At 38.3% G+C, this 8,554-nt stretch overlaps 2 protein-coding genes across 3 annotated transcripts in view; one reads left to right on the forward strand and one right to left on the reverse strand.

The window, feature by feature from the left end:
* The window catches only part of LOC130238055 (putative sodium-coupled neutral amino acid transporter 10), a 39,343-nt gene extending 35,372 nt beyond the window's left edge, over positions 1-3,971 (forward strand). For both annotated transcript variants that reach the window (XM_056468938.1, XM_056468939.1), the window contains one exon: positions 780-3,971. In XM_056468938.1, coding sequence (XP_056324913.1) covers positions 780-1,933 — 1,154 coding nt within the window. In that variant the 3' untranslated portion in view covers positions 1,934-3,971. The remainder of the gene's footprint in view (positions 1-779) is intronic.
* Positions 3,972-5,244: 1,273 nt separating this feature from the next.
* Positions 5,245-8,385, reverse strand: ndufaf8 (NADH:ubiquinone oxidoreductase complex assembly factor 8). The gene is made up of 3 exons (XM_056469673.1): positions 8,131-8,385; positions 7,650-7,760; positions 5,245-6,405 (listed from the first exon to the last, which is right to left on the reverse strand). Exons 1-3 carry the CDS (start codon positions 8,209-8,211, stop codon positions 6,385-6,387), a joined length of 213 nt encoding a protein of 70 aa, XP_056325648.1. The 5' UTR covers positions 8,212-8,385; the 3' UTR covers positions 5,245-6,384.
* Between the last annotated feature and the right edge of the window lie 169 nt (positions 8,386-8,554).

The raw sequence follows: 8,554 nt of genomic DNA on the forward strand, positions 1-8,554 counted from the left end.
TTCAGTACTACAGCCCCTCACCTCTTTTTGTGTTTAAATAAACCTAAGATCGTCATGTTTTTTCACATTAAAGTGAAAACCAATGTACAAAATTAATGTTTAAGGGTCACGAAACCCCAAAACACATTTTTGAGCTGTTGACAGTCATATATAAGTCCCATGCTGCTAAAAACAACATTAGGACACCTATATCTCACAAAAAAAGTGAAAATTAGTTGTTTTTGCGTTATTTCGAGCAAATTTGTTCTTCCGGTTTGAAACAAATTTTTGAAGCTGAATGTGAAAGTGCCAAACTGCAGTTAAAGTCCACAAATTACTAACTTGTCAAATAATTCGATTACTGATGTAAACACAGTCAATGTCTTTCTCCCCTGCATCTGTGTTTGTTTTGCCTCTGTTAAAATCAGCGTGTGCTCAAACGAAACTAGACACACCCATTTTCCTGACTTTTTCCAAACTAGAGGTGTGAAAACACCCTGCTGAAACAGGGGGGGTTCTTGCTCTTTAACTTGACTGAATACTTCACTTCCACTTTAATATGTCTGCACTTCTGAATTGCTGTGGTATTTACATCTTTATAAATTGCTTGGCGCTGAAATCTTGTTGAGTGTAGTTAGGATATAATGTAAATGTCTAGGAACTAGAAATGTTTGTATTGGTGACTTGGTTCAGCAAGTGGTAAGAAAAAAAAAAGAATAATTCAGTAACAAGTATTTCCGCTTCCTCCTGAAGTAATTGTTTGTGTTGTGCAGTAATAAAATGCATGATGTCTTTTGTAGGAGAGGGTGCGGGTGAGGTCGAGAATGCTGTGCCGAGGCAGCAGGAAGGCATAGAGGTGGCAGGGAAGCCTAAAGTTGCTGTTGATGCTCCAGAACAATTCCAGCAACCCCAGGGAGAGCCAGTGCAGGTTCCTGTAGCGGTCGCAGTGCCTGAGCAGCCTGCAGCAAAAGAGGCTCAAGCTGTGGCTGTAGTGCAAGACCAAGGTGTTGAAGTTCCCAAGAAGGAGGAGCTGGAGCTGAAAAATGAAGGAGTGCTTCCTGAGGTTGGTGCCCGTGGTGTTCCATTGCGCCAGCGTGAACCAGAAGTGGACAAAATCAATCCTGATGCTCTTGCAGAGGAAGAGGAGAAAGTAAAACAGAAATTGGCCCAACTGGAGGCAGAGAAGGAGAGAATAGAAAAAGAAAAGTTGGAGAAGGAAAGGATTGAGAAGGAGGTGCAGGCCCGGGTGGAGAAGGAGAGGAAGGAACGGGAAAAGAGAGAAGAGCTTGCACGAGAACAGGAGCTAGAACAAGTGCGGCAGCAGAAGGAACAGTTAGAGAAGGAAAGGCTCGAAGCGGAGAGGTTGAAAGAGGTAAGAGAGAAGATGGAAAAAGAGATCATAGAACGTGCTGAGGAGAAGAAAAGATTGCTCGAGCACAAGGAACGTGTAGACCAGTTGCAGCAGGTCATCGATGCACGACGTGAGAAGCAGCAGAAGGAAAGTCTTGAGAATGAGAATTTGAAACGGGAACGAGAGAAGATGGATAAAGAGATCATGGAGCGTGCCGAGAAGGAGAAAGTGATTCTAGAGCACAAGGAAAGGCTAGAGCAACTACAGCAGGTCATCAATGCCAAAAAGGAAGCTGATGCTCTAAAAGAAGGTCTCCCCCCAATGCCTAAGCAGAACGGTGGAAGGGACTTAAAGGAGAACATCGTCCCACTTCAAGAGGAGCAGAAACAGGAAAAGAGGAGCAGAGAGGACGGCGGACTGGACCTTAAGAGGAGGCGCAGAGCTTTGGACCCGCAGGGTGAAGGAGGCGCTGACCTGGATCTTCTGCAGGACGTAGGCGGTTTATACTTAAATCCTGATCTGAAGGGGCAGTTTCTGGCGGAGTCTTTGGTTCACACACGCCAGCTTCAGCAGACATTTCAAAGACAGGAGAATGAAGAGTAGGTTACTGTAGGCAAGGACAAGCATGGGTGTCACTATGGACTGTGGGGTCTGTGCACAGGCTTTTTTTCTAGGCACCTTTGGCAGAAAGGAGGTTCTGGAAGGAGCATCTCCCAAGGTACAGATATGGCTTCTTTAAAATTTTGGGCCTTGTACATTCTGTGGCATTTGTGAAACCCCTGATGACAACCTCTAGGACCCCATGAACCTCTCACTGAGCCTCTAAAATGGATTGTCAGGAACGCATGCTCGAAAACCAAGTGATCTGGATGTGAGAAGAGTCTCTATCTCATTTTAAAAGAAAAGGCCTTTAAGACAAAAGCATTCCTTTTGGGATTATGATGACAGTGGGCACTTTGATTTGATCCTTTAGTTGTCCACCGGGAACCCTGAACTCATGGTCCCTTATGAGCCTCTATTATTGTTTTCTATGAGATTTTGCTGAATCTGGTGCAATAAACTGAATGTCTGGTGTAATAAACTGAGCAGGCATCACATTAAAAACAAGCCTTGATGGGCACACAGGGCATTTTCAGAATATTATGTTTTGGACCAACGCATAGGAAAATGGCACAAGTATACACTCTTGTGGCTGCTATGTAAATTGCAAGAAAAGTGCTGAAATTTAATTGAAGGTTTACCTTCTGAAAATTAAAGTTAAAACATTTATATAAATATAAAGCTTTTATCTTCTTAGGACCTGATAATTTTTTTGTTCTGTAGGAACTATTGGACCATTTACTGTCCTGTAATGTTGAAAATGGAGTGATAATGTTACCTTGGCCAACATAATTAGGGGTTCATCCAGTTAGAATAGTACCATATTAAAAAAAGGTTCTTATCTGAGACTAAAGTCACCGACATATTTTTGCATCACTATGTGACTGAACGATTTTCCCAACAGAGACTTAAAATAATGGATAGTTCCCGCAAACCTGTTTTACTTTCTTTTTTTAAACACAAAAGAATGTGTTTTAAGAATGTTGGAAACCATAAGCCGTAAAGCAATGGTCTCAAACTCAATTCCTGGAGAGTCACAGCACAGTTCCAACCACCTTCAACTCACACCTGCTTAATCTCTAGTAGTGTTGAGCACTTTGATTAGTTGGATCAGCTGTGTTTGATTAGGGTTAGAGCAAAACTGTGCAGAGCTGTGGTTCTCTAGGAATCGAGTTTGAGACCTACACCGTAAACCATTTTGTATTGATCCAAAGTCCTTTATTAAATGTTTTTCTATTTGAATGCAATCAAGTGTGTGCCTTTTGAAGAAAGTGTTATTCTTTGTGGATCTGCAGTATCAGATTTCCTTTCAAATAGTTAATTTATGATAATTAATAGTTAGTAAATTTAAAATGTAACTATAACTATTATTTAGATAAATCCTCTATAAGTGGATGGAATATTTGAATTGATGTTTCAGGTGATGTTAAATGTCTGATTTCTTGTTAGCTGCGTAAAATTGTGCATAGTGATTTTGTAAGTCTCTGATTCTGTTCTGTTTTGAAATTGGACCATATAGATATTCCTGATTTACTGTTGAACATTCTTTTAGTTAGTTCCTGGTTTTTACTGTGCAATGGGTTAATTTTCAGGGTTGCATTGTTTTTTTTACATTCCATGTTTTTTCTCAGTGCCTTATGGGTTGGTGTTTGTTCTGCAGTGTTTGTGAAGTCTGTTACACCCACACTGTGTGTGGATTGAGTCTGTTTTTCCACTAACTGCATTCTCTATACCTTGCTGGTTAAACTGGTCAGGGTAATAGACTATTCTTTTGACGAATTTCCTGATCTTCGTCTTACTTTTGTTAGTTCAAACAAGAAGTATGGTTTAGGGTCATGAGGGATTAATGGAATGCTGCCTTCTCATTGGTCTATAACTGATCAGTAAGCAGATGTTTAAGTGACCAGATCATGTGTGGATCTAAAAAGGTCATATTACAATGTTAATAGATTTCAAATCTTGGTGACTGTTTGGCCTAAACCATTTTTTGTTTTGTTCTTTAATTGGGTAAAATTAATAAAGAAAAAACATTTATATGTTACAGCAACTTTGTGTGAATTTGTTTTTGGTCCTTGAATTATGTATCTTTTAAAATCGTTACAAATCTTTCCATTATGTGCCCACTCTATTTTTCTTTCAAGTTATTGATTTATGGTTCAAATAGTGGTGTATGCTCACCGGCCACTTTCTTAGTATTTCAGAAACTGCTGATCTACTGGGATTTTCACGCACAACCATCTCTAGGGTTTACTGAGAATGGTCTGAAAAAGAAAAATGTATCCAGTGAGCGGCAGTTCTGTGGGCACAAATGCCTTGTTGATGCCAGAGGTCAGAGGAAAATGGCCACACTGGTTCGAGCTTATAGAAAGGCAACAGTAACTCAAATAACCACTCGTTACACCCGAGGTATGCAAAAGGGCATCTCTGAACGCACAACACATCAAAACTTGAGGCAGATGGGCAGCAGAAGACCCTCAGCAGCAGAAGACCACACCGGGTGCCACTCCTGTAAGCTAAGAACAGGAAACTGAGGCTACAATTTGCACAGGCTCACCAAAATTGGACAATAGAAGATCGGAAAAACGTTGCCTGGTCTGATGAGTCTCGATTTCTGCTGCGACATTCAGATGGTAGGGTCAGAAATTGGCATCAACAGCATGAAAGCATGGATCCATCCTGCTTTATATCAACAGTTCAGGCTGCTGGTGGTGGTGTAATGGTGTGGGGGATATTTTCTTGGGACACTTTGGGCCCAGTAGTACCAATTGAGCATTGTGTCAACACCACAGCCTACCTGAGTATAGTTGCTGACCATGTCCTCCTCTGGATGACCACAGTGTACCCATCTTCTGATGGCTACTTCCAGCAGGATAACGTGCCATGTCACAAAGTGCAAATCATCTCAGACTGGTTTCTTGAACATGACAATAAGTTCACTGTACTCACATGGGCTCTACAGTCACCAGATCTCAATCCAATAGAGTACCTTTGGGATGTGGTGGAGGTTCGCATCATGCATGTGCAGCCGACAAATCTGCAGCAACTGCGTGATGCTATCATGTCAATATGGACCAAAATCTCTGAGGGATATTTCCAGAACCTTGTTGAATCTATGCTATGAAGGATTAAAGCAGTTGTGAAGGCAAAAGGGGGTTCAAACTTGAACTAGTAAGGTGTACCTAATAAAGTGGCCAGTGAGTATATAAACTTGTGAAATGTTTAAAAAATGTTCACAAACTCTCAAAACAAAGATAATTCAAGACATTTCATTTGTTTACTTTTTATTTTGAATAAAACAATTTACCATCATGAAAGTATGCTTTTAAATATGTCAGACAAGTTTTTGTTTTTACATTTTAGAGGGAGACTTCTGTAAATCCTGCTAAAAATATAGGACAGTCATTATTTTTTGCTCAGAAAAAACAAACACATAAAAATGAGCTATAGATTAATTTGATGCACATTGTGCACAAAACCGATCATCTACATATAACCCTTTTCAACGTCAAGACAAGTTCCCCCAAACCCTTAGATTTTATTGCCAATTTGGACCAAACGCAACCATTTCCACAAGACCATTCTCTTTCAATTAACACCTTGTAGAGCGCTGAAAACGTGTGAATGAAGCCCATATGACGGAAGGCCACAAACAAAGATCATGACTAAGCTAAAGCATTTTCTTCTTAATATACAGGTCACTGCTTTGCTGGAAACAGTTTTTTAATACCCGATCCGTCCCTCTAATTGGCTGCTTGAATTGTTTGTTGATCCCCAGTCATTAGTGGCTGCCTTTACGGCCCTTCTATCAATTAACATGTGGCTAATGAGGGTTCAGGTTGCGCAGGAAGGGTGTATTTAACAGTGGCACGGCTTTTCATTCCATACGAGAGGCCTAGGAGCCCATAATCTTTTGTGGTGCCATTGACGTACACCCCACGAATACACATTAATCAGTCGGCCTTTCATGTTTCGGCCTGTTTTTGTTTGATTGGAAACAAACCCCTTAAAACCGCCATTTTGGATTTTAGGAGCGAGTCCAGATTTGAAGGTGGAATCGAGTGATGGTCAAGAGCGTCATAATGACCACCCATCACGTAGCACCTCATATCTCATTTCTCCCTCATCAATTACACACTCTGAACAACAGCGAATGTCTGGTTATCATTACTCAGGCTCTTTTATCCTCATTCTGATATATTGATTTGTGGAAACGGGAGAGTAATGGATGCAGACGGTGAAATAATTCAGGCCAAACTGCCTCTGTATGTTATTTTCTAAGATTATGTCTGAACAAAAAAATCATTATTAAGAGTTTTTATATAAAAAAAGAGTTTTATTGTAGATTTAAACACAATGGAATACTTGTTTTGAAACATTATTGTACAGTACATTCATGTATATTTACAGAGAAATGTTTCACTGGTTAATTATAATAATTTTCAACATGATATTCTTCACTTTACTCCTTTTTTTGCCTGCAAAAAATGAGAAACAATTAGTTAATGCCTCATTTTAACATCTGTATCAGATTACAATTACAGAAGTGATTTTTTTCTGTACATATAAAGCATCTAAAATGGTAGTAAAGCAACTTTAATGATTATTTAATAAAAAAAATAATATTCCAAAATACATTTAAAATGGCATTATTACAAATATGTCGGACTAATATATATATATATATATATATATATATATATATATATATATATATAATATTGCAGCTGTTGGACAACATAATGTATGTGTAAGGCTTTTTTTAAATCTAGAATGTAGTTGTTTAGATTGCAACTATGCAGTTTATTTATAAGGATAGTGGCTATTTTAAATATTTATAAGTTCGGAGATCAGCAGCTATCAGCCTGTCGTACTGAGCAGAGCAAAGATGGTTGCGCTACAAGTTGGCGTCAGAGACAGCATATAAGTTCTTAAAGGAGGAAAAACTCAGCTGATCAAATCATTAAAAAACAGGTAAGTGACTTTCTAAGTCGATCTCTCTCTTTTATATGTTGTAGTTCCGTATTTATACCATAGTAATCTGCTAGTTTTTGCTTTGCTTTAGCTTTTTCAGGGTTAATGTTTGTGATATCCTGATTGCAACTGAGAAATACTGGGAAATCTCTAGACGGATGGCATTTCATGCTGTTCAGCCTTATAATCTTAAAATGTAAGCAAAATCACCTGTTTTGTCATCACTTTAGACATTATGCTAGAGAATCATTTAAATACTAGCTCTAAAATGACATTGGGAATTAGTAAGGGTTTCTGCTGTTCTGACGTCAGCTGCAGACATGAAGGCATGGCGGAAGAAAATAGTTCCTCTTACAAAAGAGTTTTTAAGACTCTGTGTTTGCTTTTCTTTTTCATATACACGATTATGCCATCGAACCATTGTTTAAACGCAATATCACGCTCGTAGCAATATAAATCTGTATATCGTCACTGGTGGGACACTAAATGCACGCCTCCCACCAGTGCCAATATACAGCCATATCCCACTGCTACTCGTGTGATATTGCTCATATATATAATGGAGAGAAGATTTTTTTCAACACATTTTTAAACAATAGTTTTAATAACTCATTTCTAATAACTGATTTATTTTATCTTTGCCATGATGACAGTAAATAATATTTTACTAGATATTTTTCAAGACACTTCTATACAGCTAATACAAAAAAAAAAAAAAAAAAGAAGTAAAAAAAAAAAAATCACTCACAGCAGATTGAAAACAGCTTTTCAGTGCTTCAAATTCTCTGAAGCACATGTTTCTGGTCAGCTCCTGTTTTCCAGTGGTTGTGGCGGCTACACATTTCCCATAAGCAGTCGCCTATTAACATAATTTAGTTTAATACAATATTTTATTTTTCAAGATTTGTTTATTAGGTACGAGTTTGAGTGAATTGTTCATATTTGTTTTATACAATAAAGATCTGATAACATGTCTGATTTATTAAAACAACAACTGTGATTTTGAGAATTAGTTTTTCAGAAAATTACATTTGGTCAAATTAAAAATTCAATTATTTGGTGTGAAAATAATGACTATTCCACCATTTGTACATTTCTTAACTTAAAACGAGTATTGTGCAGGCTAAAATTTCTAATTCAAACAAACTGACAAGTTGTCACATTGTGTGTTTGTGTGTATATACAGTGTACAATTACATAAATGTATATATAAACAAATGTAAATGTACCTCTCCTGAGCACTGAGCCATCAGCTCTGGGAAGAGTCTCATTCTCGCTCTGCTGCGAGTCCAAACATTTGAACCCGACATAGTTCAATAAATAACTAATCCTTTTATGGACCAAAAGAATCGATTTATGCAAGGATTAAATCATTTTAAATCACTATGGCAGTCCATAATTATTCACTAAAGTCATGGAGATTTAGGCAGAGTGTATATCGAACACGGACAGCGCCATGCTGGTGACCTCTGAGATAGCGCGTATAAACCCTCCCACTGAGGAGAATCTGGGCAATCACAGAGCTACTTCTGAACCATAAAAATATCACTGGTTTCTGATTGGTTGTAGTTTTCTACGTATGGTGAGCAGCCAATAACAAGGACGCAGACTTCAAAGACATTTTCAGGATGTTCAAGAAATCCACTCCAGTTT

Source organism: Danio aesculapii, chromosome 12, assembly GCF_903798145.1.
Source record: "Danio aesculapii chromosome 12, fDanAes4.1, whole genome shotgun sequence".
Classification (NCBI taxonomy): domain Eukaryota; kingdom Metazoa; phylum Chordata; class Actinopteri; order Cypriniformes; family Danionidae; genus Danio; species Danio aesculapii.

Bases quoted from the DNA above. Each gene is read 5' to 3' on its own strand.
- ndufaf8 (XM_056469673.1), bottom strand. From the start codon at position 8,211: ATGTCGGGTTCAAATGTTTGGACTCGCAGCAGAGCGAGAATGAGACTC. The intron at 7,761-8,130 runs GTACATTTACAT...TTATGTTAATAG, and splicing joins TGGCTCAGTGCTCAGGAGAG to GCGACTGCTTATGGGAAATG. The intron at 6,406-7,649 runs GTGAGTGATTTT...CATTTTTTGCAG, and splicing joins AAAGCTGTTTTCAATCTGCT to GCAAAAAAAGGAGTAAAGTG.